This window comes from Podarcis gaigeae, assembly GCF_964106915.1.
Source record: "Podarcis gaigeae genome assembly, chromosome: 14".
NCBI lineage: Eukaryota > Metazoa > Chordata > Lepidosauria > Squamata > Lacertidae > Podarcis > Podarcis gaigeae.
Window position 1 is genome coordinate 44,597,935 of NC_139690.1, and position 17,581 is coordinate 44,615,515.

The window sequence follows — 17,581 nt, forward strand, 5'->3', positions numbered from 1 at the left end:
CTCAAGGTTAAAATAAATAAATAGGGGATCTGTTAAATTTCTTCCTGTAGCTGTCTATGTTTTCTTTCCAATCAGCAGAGGGTTGGTCCATTGCTCCGTTTGTTGGCTCTACCTCTCACTCTCTCTGGCGCCACCTGCTGTTGGTCTCCCAGCCTTCCACCCTACCAGTCCCAAAGGGAACCAGCTGCCACTGGCTCTCAACGCTTAAGCGACAGTGTGGTTTATTTATATACCGCTTTGGGGCACAAAGGTCCCGGAAGGGGTAAGCAGCATATTGCCAAACAAGAAATAAGACAGTCGAAGTAGAACAAATGCAATCGATTAATCAAAACAAGAGCCAGAAAATAAAATAGCAAAACCACCAAACACCTACCCAAGCGTTACTGGATAATAATGATAATAATAATAATAATTTATTATTTATACTCCGCCCATCTGGCTGGGTTTCTCCAGCCACTCTGGGCGGCTATCAACAGAATATTAAAATACAATAGTCTATTAAATAATACTAGTTAACACCAGTGTTAAGAATACTAGTTAACCCTATGGAGAGAGAATTAGAAGAAGGCTTCATGCTTTAGTTTCTTGCGTGTACCGCAATCCAGACTGTACCACAATTCCCTCCCGCCTTCTGCCAGGAAGGACCCTGGAGTACCTACCAGAGAACAGGACACAGAGACACCCCTGATTAGCAAGAGACTGGCTGGTCTCTTTTATACCCAAACAACGAGAGTCTTGAAGATATCACTTTCTGCCTATGAGTACCGGCGACTTTGCTTAAGGGAAGCCTATTGGCCCAGGATCGGATCCCTCAGGAGAGATCAAGTGTTGCCTCAGTTTCTTGGGGATTTCTTCTCCCTTCTCTTCTTCCTTATAGGGTGTCTTATAAACACGGCCTTGTGGCTCAAGGGACTGGAGGAGAGGCCGAAATAGAAGCCCTGCCTTGCAGATTTCTCTCATTAAAGGCACCGTCTGAGCCGAGGCTCCGTTGCGCCAGGTGAAGGGAGAGACTTGGGTCAGCTAGCGGTGAGAAGAAGCCAGAGTCAGTGTCGTAGTGTGAGGGGTGCAGGGGGGGCCGGCTGCACCAGGCGCAACATCTGGGGGTTAGGGGCGCAAATCCATGGGTTAGGGGGCGCAAATTTATAAGGATTTGCTGGACAAGGATTTGCTGGACAAATAATTTGAACTAGAAAACAAGAAGGGGAGGTATGAGGAGGTCAGGGAAATATGTTATTGAAATTAAGTTCTGAACTTTATGTGTTTTTAATACTTTTTCTTTTTCTTTTTATGTTTTTCTCTTTGTTTGTATAAAATTGAAAATCTTAATAAACATCTTATAAAAAAGGGGGGTGCAAATTACTTGCTGACAACCCACGCTACGCTACTGGCCAGAGTGAAAGCAGATTCAGACAATGGGTGGCTCATGTCAAGTGCAGCAAGAAGAGACCGAAAAGAGAGATCAATGCATAATATGCATACAGTGGTACCTCATGTTACATACGCTTCAGGTTACAGACTCCGCTAACCCAGAAATAGTATCTCAGTTTAAGAACTTTGCTTCAGGATGAGAACAGAAATCGTGCTCTGCTGGCGTGGCAGCAGCAGGAGGCCCCATTAGCTAAAGTAGTGCTTCAGGTTAAGAACAGTTTCAGGTTAAGAAAGGACCTCCGGAACAAATTAATTACTTATCCTGAGGTACCACTGTATATAGTCCAGTGCTTGGATTGAAATCATTTGGTTTATCCTTTTATTTCCTAAAATTTATACAACGCTTGATTGGTTTTCTTATAATTATTTTCAAAACAACAGTTAAAATAAACAACACGGAATAAAGATAAAAAATTGAAAATGTAAAAAAAGATAGAAAGGTGTAGTATATTGTTATAAGAATTATATATACATATATATTTATTTGTAACCTAATATATTTTGTATAAATAAATTTGGAGCCCATTTATACAAACTATAGTAGGTTAAATAAATATATGTGTATGTGTGTTGAGATAATGATATATTGCATCTCTTGATTGTAAAAAAAACCCAACACCCTCAAAGCGGTTTACAAAAAGATAAAATGATAAAATCAAGAAAAATGTAAACAATAATTTAAAACATACAAAAAGCTGAAACACTAGAATAGATTAAGATTCACATCAACTTTCTAAGCATCTGGAAAGGATAGTCTAAACAGGAATCATTTTAGCAGGTGCCAAAAGGGCATGATTTTAGTGGCTCAGATATCGCCTGCTATGTTTAAAGTTATTCCACTTGCATGAAAGGATTCATACAGCAATATTTAATATTAAACATTTAAAAGTTGAAGCCCAGGGGGGAGGTGGAGAACCTGTGGCCCTCTGGACGTTGTTGAACTACAACTCCCAGCATCTCATCAGCACCAGATTTAGGGTGCTGCAGGCAGTTCTACTGAACAGGGCGCCAAGCTGAGGGGGCCACAAAACTGAACAGCTCCATAATTGAGAAGATGCATTTGGGGGCACCAAATTTTGGCCTCGCCCAAGGCGCCAAATTACAAAAGACTACCAAAGTCTCGTCATTGGTCTCATCATTGGCTAAGTGAGCTGGGGCTGATGAGAGCTGGAGTCCAAGAACATCTGAAGGGGCACAAGTTCCCCATCCTTGGCCTGGAGGGCTTGTCAGTTATCCACTGTCTTTGCGTCCATCACTCAGAAAACACTGGGTAACCTTTACTCCTCCAGCCGTTTTTTGAACGGCTAAATGCACTCCACTGTGTTAGGCTGCAGGTGCAAGGTCATCGAGAAGCTACAATGGTGCTGTTGTACCTTGCCCTCGCTTCCCTGATGTAACTCTGCCAAGTGCCCTGCACCTTGTTGCTGCTATATAAATAATCATTAAGGCTGTCGACAGGCTGAAAGCATCATCTTCAATCAATTATGTGAGTGTTAGTTACATGTGCATAAATGTGCAAATGAGCAAAAACAATGATTCTGCACATCCACAAAGCAATGGACTGTGACCAGGAGGAGGAAAAAAGCCTCCCTTCTGGGCTTATCTACAGCTCTGTTTCCCCCAGGAAAAGCTGAAGTTCAGCACTGAAACAGAACAAATGGCAATTGAGTTTTCCATGGATTGTCGTTTGTTCCGATTGAGCACTTAAGAGTGGGTTTTTCAAGGCAAAGGCAGAACACTTAGATCATGGGGAGGCAAACTAAGGCCCGGGGGGCCAGATCCGGCCCAATCGTTTTCTAAATCTGGCCCGCGGATGGTCCAGGAATCAGGGTGTTTTTACATGAGTAGAATGTGTCCTTTTATTTAAAATGCATCTCTGGGTTATTTGTGGGGCATAGGAATTTGTTCATTCCCGCCCAAAAAATATATATATAGTCTGGCCCCCCACAAGGTCTGAGGGACAGTGGACCGGCCCCCTGCTGACAAAGTTTGCTGACCCCAGACTTAGATCCATGCCTAGAAAGCATGGGGCAAACAGAAAACTGCTTGGGTTGGGCAGCAACTACAGTGGTACCTCGGGTTACAGATGCTTCAGGTTACAGACTCCGCTAACCCAGAAATAGTACCTCGGGTTAAGAACTTTGCTTCAGGATGAGAACAGAAATCGCACAGCCCCATTAGCTAAAGTGGTGCTTCAGGTTAAGAACAGTTTCAGGTTAAGAACGGACCTCCAGAACGAATTAAGTTCTTAACCTGGGGTACCACTGTAATTAGTAGCCCAAATTGACAGGAGAAGGTCTTCTCCCTTTACCAAAAGACCAGGAGGGAAAGTCTGGAAGCAGGTCTCGTGCAGTTGTTTTAAGAGAGGGGTGTGTGTGCCTGTTTAGGCTCTGAGATTTTATTAGTCACAACACAAAATGCAGGAGTGCTGACTCACCCCTTTGGTCGGGCATCTTAATCCCCAGCTGTTGCATGGAACTGGAATACTCCCTTTGGTACCCTCACCGTGGCAGAGGCTGGATATTGGTCCAAACAAGGGCAGAACTTTCTCTTGGGCTTCTATTTACAGAAGCAGCCCGGGGTTTCTCCATCAGGAAAAGGCCTGCAACTCTCCCTCCCTCTTCAAAGAATCCTAGAGAGTTGGTAGACCCCCTGCAATGCAGAAATTCTGCCCACAGTCATCCCTGGGTGGGCTTGAACCACCAACCTTCTGGTTGACAGCCAGACACGCTGACCCATTGCGCCACAGGACACACTACAATGCGAATGAATTTTCACTAGGATATTTTTTTATTTTAATGCAAGCTGATGTGGAAATATGGAAAACAAAACTGAAGGCTGGAAAACTCAGAAACTGAAATTATCCGATTTGCCCATACCTTTCCCTTTTTTTTTCACTGCCTGTAGTCTCCCGTTCTCCTCAAATCCAGCTCCTGACCCAACCCCTGACTCCATGAAAAATAAATAAATCTACGGTTGCCAGAGGCTCCTTCAAAGGGCTTCTGCACCTTTAATAGCTGGGTTGAAATGGGGATCTCAGGAGGTCTAGCAAAAAAGAAGAGGGCCGCTGCACCTTTAATAGTAGGGCAGAAGAGGGGATCTCAGCTGGTATAGCCAGCCCACTGAACTGCAGTTGCAGAAGACATGCTTGTTGTTGTTTAGTCGTTTAGTCATGTCCGACTCTTCGTGACCCCATGGACAAGAGCACGCCAGGCACTCCTGTCTTCCACTGCCTCCCGCAGTTTGGTCAAAGTCATGCTGGTAGCTTCAAGAACACTGTCCAACCATCTCGTCCTCTGTCGTCTCCTTCTCCTTGTGCCCTCCATCTTTCCCAACATCAGGGTCTTTTCCAGGGAGTCTTATCCCCTCATGAGGTGGCCAAAGTATTGGAGCCTCAGCTTCATGATCTGTCCTTCCAGTGAGCACTCAGGGCTGATTTCCTTAAGAATGGATGCGTTTGATCTTCTTGCAGTCCACGGGACTCTCAAGAGTCTCCTCCAGCACCATAATTCAAAAGCATCAATTCTTCGGCGATCAGCCTTCTTTATGGTCCAGCTCTCACTTCCATACATCACTACTGGGAAAACCATGGCTTTAACTATACGGAAGACATGCTACATCTTGCCAAACCAGCTTCCCTGACCTTCCCTCTGCTACACAGCTTTATTAAAGGGACAAAAGCCCTAGGGGGAGAGATTGGAGATTGCTGTCACTGTGAGTCTTCTCAGGATGGATGGAAATGTCTAAGAAATGGGAGTAGGAACCTGATTAACATGGTAAAGTCAGGTGTGCAATGAATAAGGTTTGGTAATATATAGGAGGTCCTTTTGCAGGAGTTCATTGGATGAATTCCGACTAGTAGGCCTCAGAAGTTTACATTAGTAAGTTTTTCTGTATGTGTACAGAGAGATGTTTTTCTGTTATATGATTATATATTGTTTTTAACAGATGGTAGCCAATTTTTGTAAGCTTGAGCCAAGTGGAGATAAAGGCTTTTGACATTGGCACAGGCAAGTGTGATAGCTGCATATGATCTGAGGGGCAGAAGACTGTTTTTAGTTTATGCAACTGGAGAAAATTGGGTGACTTGGCTTTTTTATTGCACTTTGAAAGCAAAATTATATGTAGTTTTAGGCTGAACTCATGCAGAAAGGATGTTGCATAACCAAACAGGCCACCAGAGAAGACTCCCAAGCCAAAATGCATTTGGAATTTCAATTATCCAAATAATGTTTTGAACATCTTATGCTGACATTTTGGCATCTAAAACGTATGACTGAAGAACTATAGGGACATTTTGCATGTTGAACAGAAGTTTTCTTTTATTCAGATCATTGTGTGTTGTGGAGACATTGTCAGGATAGATGATGACGAGTTTCTGGATTTAACTATTTCAGTTGTTGCATTGCAGAGACTTCATATCTGGCATTTAATTTTCTGGATTTTTGGATTCTTCTCTCTTCCTGTCATTTTTTTGTTTGGTTATAAGGTTCCTTTTTTCCAATCTTGAGTTCTATTTTTTAAAAAGAGTCCTGAAAGTTCACCAGTGTTTTATTTTTTATTTATTTCATAAAATGTATTCACCGCTTGATTGGAAAAACAAAAACAAAGCGGTTTACAAAATCTAAAACAGTAAATTCAAGAAAAGCTTACAAAACTTACAAAACTTCTTTAAAACATAGGAAAGATAAAATGCTAAAACATATTAAAATTACCTTGACATTCTAAGCATATGGGTAGATTTGTCTAAACAGGAATTACCACATTTTTCTATGTATAAGACTAGGTTTTCCCCCTAAAAAATAATGTCAAAAATTTGGAGGCATCTTATACACAGATACATCTCCCCCCATTTTCTTAAATCGGAGTCTCCAAAAATAGGGGCGTCTTATACATGGGGGCATCTTAAAGATGGAAAAATACGGTGTTTTAGCAGGCACCAAAAAGGGTATAGTGAAGGCGCTTGCTTCATTTCAAGAGGCAGGGAGTTCCAAAGGTTAGGTGACGCTACACTAAATTATCAGGTTCTTACAGATGATGAATGGGTATTATGTAGTACCTGTAGTGGTGCCCAGTCTGACAATTTTAGTGCTATTTTCTCCCAGCGTACACACTTTTGCATGCAATTCTCCCCCCCCCCCGTCTCTTTTCCCCCTATTATGTTTTTACTGTGATTTTATTGGTGTTAGCTGCCCTGAGCCTGGCTCTGGCCAGGGAGGGCGGGGTATAAATAAAATTTATTATTATTATTATTAATGCAATGGCCAGAAGTCAGAGGGATCTGCCCTCCAGCAACTTTTGCAGTACCTGAGCTGAGCCACTAAAGCTGTTTGAAAACACAATACTTTTTTTTTTTGGCAAGCATTTCCAGAGAAATCTAATATTATATTTTTCGAGTTGTTGTAAGGCGTGGAGGGTAGGTAAGGAATATAACGGTTGGCAATAATAACAGCACAAAATCTTTTTCGTAAGATTTTATGAAAGCTTTTTTCATAACACAGTAAGATAAAAGAAACTAATCTAAATTAAAAGCAAAAAAAGGAGAGAAAGTAGGGTTGCAATATTTTAAAAAATGAAAACCAGGACACCCTGAAAGTTGTTGTTTTGTCAAGCCTTTTGTACACAAACCCCAAAGTTCTTGAGCTTTTCTTTTACAAAAATGCAACCCCAAACCCGCGATTGTTTGATTGACTTGCTTAAGATCCAAGACAAAGTGCCTTCTGGAAATTCTTCCCGGACGCGAATTCCGCCTTTGAAATCCCGGTGATGTCCCGGAAAATCCAGATGTATGACAGCCTGAAAAAAAGAAAGAAAATACATAGTCCTCTCTCAAGGGAAATTCCCTTGTCATGCACAGAAAGTGGTGGACCTTCCCAGCTCTCACCTGAGAACCTCCCTTTCTTCTCCCAGTCTCTCCCCCTGGGATGATGATGGTGATATTTATACCCCGTCCATCTGGCTAAGTTTCCCCAGCCACTTCGGGCAGATCCCAACAAAATATTAAAAGCACAATAAAACATCAAACATTAAAAACTTCCCTAAACAGAGCTGCTTTCAAACGTCTTCTAAAAGTCAGATAGTTGTTTATTTCCTTGACATCTGATAGGAGGGTGCCACCACCGAGAAGGTCCTCTGCCTGGTTCTCTGTAACCTCACTTCTCACGGGGAGGGAACCGCCAGAAGGCCCTCGGCGCTGGATCTCAGTGTCTGGGCTGAATGATGGGGGTGGAGATGCTCCTTCAGGTATACTGGGCCGAGGCCGTTTAGGGCTTTCAAGATCAGCGCCAACACTTTGAATTGTGCTCGGAAACATACTGGGAGCCAATGTAGGACCGGTGTTATATGGTCTTGGTGGCCACTCCCAGTCTAGCTGCTACATTCTGGATAAGTTGTAGTTTCCGGGTCACCTTGAAAGGTAACCCCACATAGAGCGCATTGCAGTAGGTCGTCCCTTCCCCGCCTCTCGCCATGCCTTCCACCAAACATCCACCACCTTCCTGTCTGATGCTAGCACAAAATCAGATTTAATTCTGCCAGCAACGGTCTGGAATACCCAGAACGAAATCTGACTCTGGTCCCTTAGGTGCAAGGCGGCCCCGTCGGCCATTTTGTGTCTCCTGAAGACAGCTGTGAAGATGCCAGTCACCAGTGAGCAACAGAAGCGGATGCAGAAATTCAAAAACAGAGGCAAAAACCTTCTAGTAAGTATGGGGAATCTTACCAGGACTGAGAAACGAGTCTCTAGCTAGGCTGGCTGATGGATTAGGGCATGTGCAGTAAGGGGAGCAGAGCAGAAATGCAAACTTGTGCTTTGCACATGGAATTTGCATACCGGGAATCTCCATATAATTGAGCCAGTAGGAACTGCAACAGAATGTTGCAGCACAGTGCTCAAGTTGGTGCCAGAATTACTGGTAGGGGCTTCAACCCACCCCCCTCTTCCAAACAGTTGGAGGCCCCTCCCTAGATTAGACTGCTGAGATGAAGGCCCTACAATGCATACACCTGAGACTTGGCCCTGTCATCACGGCCACCCCAAGACTGTAACACTTACTTTTGTTGTTTTTTTAGCAATACTTGACTGTCTCCCTTTCTAGGAAATGCGAAGGCAAAGAGTGGAAACGGAAGTTGAACTTCGCAAGGCGAGGAAGGACCTGCAGATCTTGAAGCGGAGGAACATCAGTGTCAGCACAGAAGATGACCTCACACCAGAGAAGAATCTGGTATGTACATAGAATCATGTAGAGTTGGAAGGGACCGCGAGGGTCACCTAGAACAACCACCTGAAATGCAGAAATCTCAGCTAAAGCATCCATGACAGATGGCCTTTCAACCTCTGCTTAAAAACGTCTAAGGAAGGAGAGTCCACTACCTCCAAAGGGAGTCCATTCCACTGTCAAATAGCTCTTACTGTCGGAAAGTTTTTCTGTATGTTTCGTTGGAATTTCGTTGTTTCTTGTCACTTGAAGCTGCTGGGTGACCTTGGGTTAGCCACACTTCTCTGAAGTCTCTCAGCCCCACTCACCTCACAGAGTGTTTGTTGTGGGGGAGGAAGGGAAAGGAGAATGTTAGCCGCTTTGAGACTCCTTCGGGTAGTGATAAAGCGGGATATCACATCCAAACTTCTTCTTCTATGCCCCAAGTGACCATGTCTTGCTTGCTGGCTTTCTGTTGAGACATCTGGTTGGCTGCTTTGAGAACAAGATTCTGGACCAGATGGGCCATTGGCCTGATTCAGTAGGCTGGTCTTTTGGTCGCTGTCATGCCTGATTCATAATTCCCTTCTTCCCTAACCCAGGTTGCTCAAATTCCTTTGGAGGAAATAGTTGAGGCACTGAAATCAGACGATCAACATCTTATTCTCAAGGCAACCATGTCCATCAGGTATGTGAAGGCAAAGCTGATTCTTCTAATACCGCTTTCCCAATTCCAGCGCCCTTTGGAATATTGTTGGGACTACATCTCCCAGCCAGCAAGGTATGATGGGAGTTGTGGTCCAGCAACATCTGGAGGACCACAGGTGAGTTGCCACTGTTTTAAGCTCTTCCCTAGTGCCTCTGCTGGGATTGCTAAGCCTTCTGAAATATCTTGGATGGCAAGGCAGGGCAAAGGTTTCCTTGCCACAGCTGCAGAGCCCCAGTTTGTTCTGCTACCCAGCGGAACCAAATGAAGCTTACAGATGAGCTGAGATGGAAGGAAGTAGAAATCGCTCCGAGACCTGGGAGAAGAAGCGGTGGAAGAGGACTGGAAGAAGTTTAAGGACTATTTGCAGAAACACTGCAAAATTTTTGAATGTTAAAATGATGTTGGATATAAAAATAATATGGCATTAGTGATACAGTGTTAAAATGTATGCAAAAATGTAACAGAAAAAGGGTGAAAGACTAAAGTTATATTATGTCAAAAGTAAACAATATGATTGATCCTCCATCAATCGTGGACTGTGAGTCGGGGGGGAGGAGTAGCGTTGCTATTCCGGGAGGATTGCTCTTTCAGAGCTCTGCCATCACCGGCGATCTCCGGCATTGAATGTGTTGGTCTCGTGTGGGGCACCAAGGAGAGCTTGGCTGTCTGGCTGGTGTACCGACCACCCAGCACACCTGCAGCCACCCTGTCAGACCTGCTGGAGGTGGTGGCAGGCTGGGCCTTGGAGTTCCCAAACCTACTGGTTTTGGGAGACTTCAATGTCCATGCCGATGCCGCTCCCTCCTCACAGGCTCTGGACCTAGTGACTTCCATGGCAACACTAGGGCTCTCCCAGGTTGTTTTGGGCCCTACCCATCAAGCAGGCCACACGCTGGATCTGATCTTTGGGGCTGGCATAGATGTGATCATGCTCCCTGCTGTGGAAGTGCCATGGTCTGATCACTACGCTCTGAAAGCCAAGATTGACTTCCCGCTCCTCCCCGGCTCGGGTGGCGAACCTATTTGGGCTCGTCCGCGAAAACTGATGGATCCTGATAGATTCCGACAAGCCTTGCAGAACCCTGCTCCTCCTGGCGACTCATTAGATGACCTTGTTGAGGACTGGAATAACCGGCTCTTGGCAGCCATTGATGAGATCGCACCTAAGCGCCCTCTGCGACCCCGTCGAAACCGGGCCCCTTGGTTTACTGAGGAGCTCTGGAAAATGAAGCGGGATCTCAGACAGCTAGAGCGAGTATGGCGACGGACTCGTGACGGAGCCTCAAGAACATCTTATAGGACGCTTATGAAAGCCTATGAGATGGCTATGAAAGCTGCTAAGAAATCTTACTTTGCAGCTTCCATTGCATCCGCTAGCTCTCGCCCGGCACAACTTTTTAGAATAATTAGGTCAATAACGTCCTTAAGAGGACAATCAAATTTAACCACAAATTCGACCCACAGCTGTGAGGCATTCGCGAGTTTTTTTTGCGGATAAAGTCCTATTGCTCCGCCGTGACCTCCCTGCCAATTTAGATACAGTGACTGAACTGGAGGCCCCTCGAATGACTTCAGGTCCAGTGTTGGACCATTTCGATCGGATACTCCCTACTGATGTGGATAGATTCCTCCAAGTTAGTAGGCCCACCACCTGCCTCCTTGATCCGTGCCCGTCTTGGCTGATTAGGGAGTGTCCAGATGTTGCGCAGACCCCTCTGGTTGAAATTATCAATTTGTCCCTTGACACGGGGACATTCCCAGGGGAACTGAAGGAGGCAGTGGTGTGTCCACTCTTAAAAAAAACTTCATTAGATCCCTTAGACCTATCCAATTACCGCCCAGTTTCAAATCTCCCATACCTGGGTAAGGTAATTGAGAGAGCGGTTGCTGAGCAGCTTGGTAGGTTTCTGGAGGAAACATCGGCATTAGATCCATTTCAGTCCGGTTTCCGTCCTGGTTTTGGGACGGAGACGGCTCTGGTTGCCTTAACAGACGATCTCCGTAGACAACTGGATCGAGGCGGGTCAGGACTGCTGATCCTTTTAGATTTGTCAGCAGCCTTTGACATGGTCGATCATGATCTTCTGGACCACCGCCTTGCAGACGTGGGGATACAGGGCATAGCCCGTAACTGGTTGTGCTCTTTTATCTCTGGTCGGGGACAGAGGGTGGCACTAGGGAGGGAAATGTCGTCGCGCCACTCCTTGGTGTGTGGAGTGCCGCAGGGCGCAATTCTCTCCCCGATGCTTTTTAACATCTTTATGCGCCCCCTTGCCCAGATTATCCGGAGCTTTGGGCTGGGCTGTCACCAATATGCTGATGACACTCAGCTCTATCTGCTGATGGATGGCCACACCGACTCGGCCCCAAACACATTGACCAGATGCTTGGAAGCTGTGGCTGGATGGTTTCGTGGGAGCCGATTGAAACTAAATCCTTCGAAGACAGAGGTCCTATGGCTAGGTCGGGATGGCATGGGGATGAGGGACCAACTCCCTTCTCTTGCGGGGGCCCAATTAGTGCCATTGCCTTCCATTAAGAGTTTGGGTGTAATCCTTGACGCCTCCCTTTCCATGGAGGCGCAGGTTACAGCAACAGCCAAGGCGACATTTTTCCACCTTCGCCGCATCAAGCAGTTGGTCCCTTACCTTTCCCGCCCTGACTTGGCCACAGTGATCCATGCGACGGTCATCTCCAGGCTTGACTACTGTAATTCGCTCTACGCGGGGCTGCCCTTGAAGCTGTCCCAGAAACTCCAGCGGGTACAGAATGCTGCAGCGAGGCTCCTCACGGGGTCTCTGCCATGGGAGCATATTCACCCAGTGCTTTTCAAGCTGCACTGGCTCCTGGTGGAGTACAGGGTCAGATTTAAGGTGCTGCCTTTGACCTTTAAAGCCCTTCACGGCCTAGGACCCTCGTACCTCCGGGACCGCCTCTCCTGGTATGCCCCACGGAGAGCCTCAAGGTCCATAAATAACAACACCCTAGTGGTCCCGGGCCCTAAGGAAGTTAGATTGGCTTCGACCAGAGCCAGGGCCTTTTCAACTCTGGCTCCGGCCTGGTGGAACGCTCTGCCTCATGAGACCAGGGCCCTGCAGGATCTGATTTCTTTCCGCAGGGCCTGTAAGACAGAGTTGTTCCGCCTGGCCTTTGGCTTGGAGCCAGTTTGATTCCCTCCCTCCCCCCCCTCTCTCTTTTTCCCCCTTCTTTTCCTTCTCCTCCTGCGATGAGGCTATATTTTAATATTTTAATGTTCCATTATTTTAATTGTTGTGTTTTATTTTTGTTTTTAAGTTTGTAATCATTCATCTTGTTTTTATTATTGCTTGTAAGCCGCTCTGAGCCCGGCCTTGGCTGGAGAGGGCGGGGTATAAATAAAAAATTATTATTATTATTATTATTAAACATAAGGAGGAAAAAGGGAGGCGTGAGGAAGTCAAGAAAGAAAGTTTTCTAAACATGAATTTAAAAATTGGAGTTTTTATTGTTAAATTTTTTCTTCTTTTTTTTGATGGAGGGAATTTTTTCTTTTTTCTTTTTCTGTATTCTGCGTTTTTTTATCTGTTTTATGTGTATCGGTGATTGTTTTTGTTGTTCTGTACCTTTTCGATGTTTCCTTTTTTTCTGTAAAAACAAATAAATATTATTATTTTTTAAAAAAAGAAATTGCAAAGGAAGGCTTCGAGATTATCTTAGAAGATTGGAGAACTGAGCCCCAACTAACAAAATGAATTTTGATAGAGACAAATGTCAGGTTCTGCACTTAGGTAGGAATGCACAAATGTAAGATGGGGGACACCTGACTTGCCAGTAGTACATGTGAAAAGGGTCTAGGGGGTCTTAGTAGACACCAAGCTTAACATGAGTCAACAGTGTGATGCAGCAGCAAAAAAAAGTTATTATTCTAGGCTGCATCACCAGAAGTATAGACTCAAATCAAAATAAGTCATAGTATTGCTCTATTCTGCCTTGGTCAAACCACACGTGGAGTTCTGTGTCCAGTTCTGGGAGCCACAATTTGGGAAGGATGTTGACAAGCTGCAGAGAAGGGTGATCAAATGATCAAGGGTCTGGAAACCAAGCCTTAGGAGGAGCAGTTGAGATGGTTGGGCATGTTTAGCTTGGATAGGAGGAGACTATATTTAAAGGGTTGTCACATGGAAGATGGAGCAAGCTTGTTTTATCCTGTTCTGGCGGGTAGGGCCTGGACCAACAGAATCAAGGGAAATTGCCTCACTGCATTTGAAGCCACCAATGTATATTTTTTCTGCAACAGCGTGCGGCCTCAGCTTGAAATCCTGTATATGTAGACTTTGTATTCACTGACCTTTGAATCTGTTGTGGTTCTACTGGCATTGCAGTAGAAGTTAACTGGGGGTTCCCTGGTAGCTCTCTGGGCAAGCAACAAAGGTTTCTGATCCTGAGTTGTTTACCAATAGCTACAACTGAAAAGCTTTCCTGTCTCCCCCACCCCAAATTAAATTGCTGCAAAAACAATGAAAGGGAAAACCAGAAGTGGAATTTAGTGTGGAAGGATTGATGGACTTCTTTTTGGTGCTGATTACAAATTACTGGGCTGAGCTTTCGTTGGCCTTACGGAGGCACTCTGTTCAGCCAGCTACTATTTTGCTCATGGTTCTGGTTGCCGGATATTTGGACTTTAAGGTTTGTTTGTTTTTTAAAAAGTGTGTCCTGCAAGCCTGAAGTCAGCCGACCTGTGCTGAATAGTTGATTAAGGCTCTCATCCATCTCCCCGTCCACAGGAAACTACTCTCTCAACATAAGAACCCTCCCATTGACCAAGTCGTTGAAGCTGGAGTCATTCCTAAACTCGTGGACTTTTTGTATCATCACGACGCTCCAAGCTTGCAGCTAGAGGCTGCTTGGGCGCTCACTAACATTGCTTCTGGGACACCTGAGCAGACCAGAGCGGTAGTGGAGGCCAATGCCGTGCAAGGCTTGATAGTCATCTTGTCTTCTCCAAAGATGCATATCTGTGAGCAGGCTGTGTGGGCCTTGGGGAACATAGCAGGTAAGTGGCAGTGCTTTTGGATTTCCAAGATGGAAGCCAACAAACTGCTGGGTCTTGGTCAGTGAGAGCCAAACCATCAACCTTTGGGGGAGCCAACAAGTAGACCATCAACATGCCAGGCTAGTTCAGTCATAAAGGCAGGCAATCCCAGTTCAAGGGGCGCTTGCCCATGCTGGAACCCAGTTCTCTTGTGACTGGTTCCCAACACAGGGTGCCCAGAACATTCTAGGGTCCACACTTAACTTCATGTGGGGACTTCTTGGTCCATCCTCCCTGGTCAGCAGAAAACCTTACGGCTTCCCCAGGTGCACAATGAAGTGAACTAGGGGAGGGTTGCAATTATTGCTATTTATTCGATTTGTATACTGCAGGTTGCAGGATGGTGGTTCACAACATAAAAATACAAAATGAGAACACACAATAGATAACACAGTAAAAACAAACCAAGAATGCCCCTTCCACAAACCCATTTAAAAGGCCATAGAACGTCCCATATGGGGGGGAAATTGTGTTCATTATAAACACTGGTAGCATTATAATAAATTCAACAGTGTAAATAAGTTTTGATGGATGTAATAAGGTGAAAATGGTAAAGGTAAAGGACCCCCGGATGGTTAAGCCCAGTCAAAGGCGACTATGGGATTGCGGCACTCATCTCGGTTTCAGGCCAAGAGAGCTGGTGTTTGTCCACAGAGACTGAGCAACGGGAGCTCACTCCATCATGGGGATTTGAACCGCCGACCTTCCAATCGGCAAGCCCAGGAGGCTCAGTGGTGGATTGTTGAATGGTATAGTTCATGTGGGGGGACGCAGGTGGCACTGTGGGTTAAAGCCTCAGCGCCTATGACTTGCCGATTGAAAGGTCGGCGGTTCGAATCCCTGCGGCGGGGTGCGCTCCCGCTGCTCAGTCCCAGCGCCTGCCAACCTAGCAGTTCGAAAGCACCTCCGGGTGCAAGTAGACAAATAGGGACTGCTTACCAGCGGGAAGGTAAACGGCGTTTCCGTGTGCAGCTCTGGCTCGCCAGATGCAGCTTTGTCACGCTGGCCACGTGACCCGGAAGTGTCTCCGGACAGCGCTGGCCCCTGGCCTCTTAAGTGAGATGGGCGCACAACCCCAGAGTCTGTCAAGACTGGCCCATACGGGCAGGGGTACCTTTACCTTTACCTTTATAGTTCATGTAAAATGTGCAGGGATGTATGTTATGCAAAATGAACCACCGAAAGAGAAGAAGGGAAGTCATTGCTTTAAAGTTATTTAAATGAATATTTTGAAATGTGTGTGTGTATATATATATATATATATGCAGGTTTTGGTGTCCTCGGGTGTCTTCCCGTGTAAAAGTTGGGGTGTCTAGGCGACGTTTCGACGAGGTCTCACTCGTCATCTTCAGGCTGGTGCTTTCGGCTTCTTGTTACTGGAACAGAGCGGGATCTCAATGTTTGAGTTCCTATAAATACTGTAGAGGGGGTGTGGTGTCTAGCCTCCAATGTTCTGGGCAGAGAGGAAGTTCCCAGGCTAGTGTGCCTTTTCTTCTTTTGTTCCTTAATTACTTGAGAGATACCTTGAGTGATTTCTTGAGTGATATCCTGAGTACCACTTAGGTGGGTCATTAGGTGTGGATTAGTTGCTAAAGTCTTTGTGTCTTGACCTCTTGAACTTTGTGAAGAGTTTTCCTGAGAAGATGGCTGTATTGCACTTAGTTGTGCTTTGGCTTGGCTTCGTGTATAGGGGCGAGCTGTGGTTTTGTGGCTTGTGTCAGCCAGATCTGTGTAGGGATTGCAGGGGGGTGCAGCATCCGGAGGTGCCACCATGGATTGGCTACTGGATGGTGTCAGTAATTCATCTGTGGAGAGGGTCTGGGTTTGGGTCTGGTGTGGTTGATTGGTGTTGGCGTTCTGTGTGCCAACAACTGCCTAACCAACACGTACTTCATCCACAATGGACAAAGATACAAACAGATAGAAGGAGCACCTATGGGATCACCCCTCTCACCGGTCATCGCAAACCTGTACATGGAACACTTTGAAACCAATGCTTTAGACAAGTCAGAACACAAACCCAAACTTTGGCTCAGATATGTTGACGACACCTTTGTAATTTGGCCACACGGGAAGGAAAAACTGGATAGCTTCCTCACACATCTCAACAACTTACACCCCAAAATACAATTCACTATGGAAATAGAAGCCAACAACCAACTTCCCTTCCTTGACGTCCTAATCTACAAAAAACCTGATGGCTCCCTAGGACACACTATCTACCAGAAAAAAACACACACCAACCGCTACTTACATGCACAATCACACCACCACCCTGCACAAATAAACTCCGTAGCCAAGACTCTCATCTCCAGAACCAAACGCCTGGCTGACAAAGACCACTTGACAACTGAGTTACAGAATCTCTCAAATGTGTTAATTGCCAATGGATACCAGCAAAACAGGATTACGAAGCTAATCCAAAAGGAAACACCCCCCAAAAACCAAGACACAGAAGAAAACAATGGCATGGCCCTCCTTCCTTATATCAAGGGCACTACAGATAAAATTAGCAAAATCCTCCATAAACACAATATCAAAACAGCCTTTTGCACCAACCAAAAAATAGCCAATATCCTCAGAAACCCCAAGGATAAAATCCAGTTGGAAAACCAAGGGATCTATGAAATACCCTGCAAAGTCTGCCCAGCCACGTACATTGGACAAACAAACAGACGAATAAATGCACGTATCGCAGAACACAAGAATGCCGTCAAAAAAGAAGAAAAAACTTCCTCTCTTTTCCAACACATGAAAGAAACAGGACACGAAATTAATTTTGCAGATTCCAAATTGCTCTTTAACACGGAACATCACCACAAGAGAATAATCATGGAAGCCATCGAGATAGAGAAACACCCTCACAACATGAACAAGCGTGACGACACATCCCGCTTGCCAGACATCTGGAAATTAGCCCTCCCCACAAAAACTGACACCAGATCCAGAGGCACACAGAACGCCAACACCAATCAACCACACCAGACCCAAACCCAGACCCTCTCCACAGATGAATTACTGACACCATCCAGTAGCCAATCCATGGTGGCACCTCCGGATGCTGCACCCCCCTGCAATCCCTACACAGATCTGGCTGACACAAGCCACAAAACCACAGCTCGCCCCTATACACGAAGCCAAGCCAAAGCACAACTAAGTGCAATACAGCCATCTTCT

The 17,581-nt window shown here is 45.5% G+C and overlaps 2 protein-coding genes across 2 annotated transcripts in view; one reads left to right on the forward strand and one right to left on the reverse strand.

The window, feature by feature from the left end:
• MYH16 (myosin heavy chain 16) overlaps positions 1-763 on the reverse strand; it is a 64,275-nt gene extending 63,512 nt beyond the window's left edge. The window contains exon 1 of the mRNA XM_083711244.1: positions 660-763. The gene's annotated coding sequence lies outside the window, so the exon portion shown is untranslated. The remainder of the gene's footprint in view (positions 1-659) is intronic.
• A 136-nt stretch (positions 764-899) lies between these two features.
• The window catches only part of KPNA7 (karyopherin subunit alpha 7), a 28,440-nt gene continuing 11,758 nt past the window's right edge, over positions 900-17,581 (forward strand). The window contains exons 1-5 of the mRNA XM_083711618.1: positions 900-997; positions 8,012-8,129; positions 8,526-8,651; positions 9,227-9,312; positions 14,097-14,365. Of these exons, the coding sequence (XP_083567744.1) occupies positions 8,064-8,129; positions 8,526-8,651; positions 9,227-9,312; positions 14,097-14,365 (547 nt within the window). The 5' untranslated portion in view covers positions 900-997; positions 8,012-8,063. The remainder of the gene's footprint in view (positions 998-8,011; positions 8,130-8,525; positions 8,652-9,226; positions 9,313-14,096; positions 14,366-17,581) is intronic.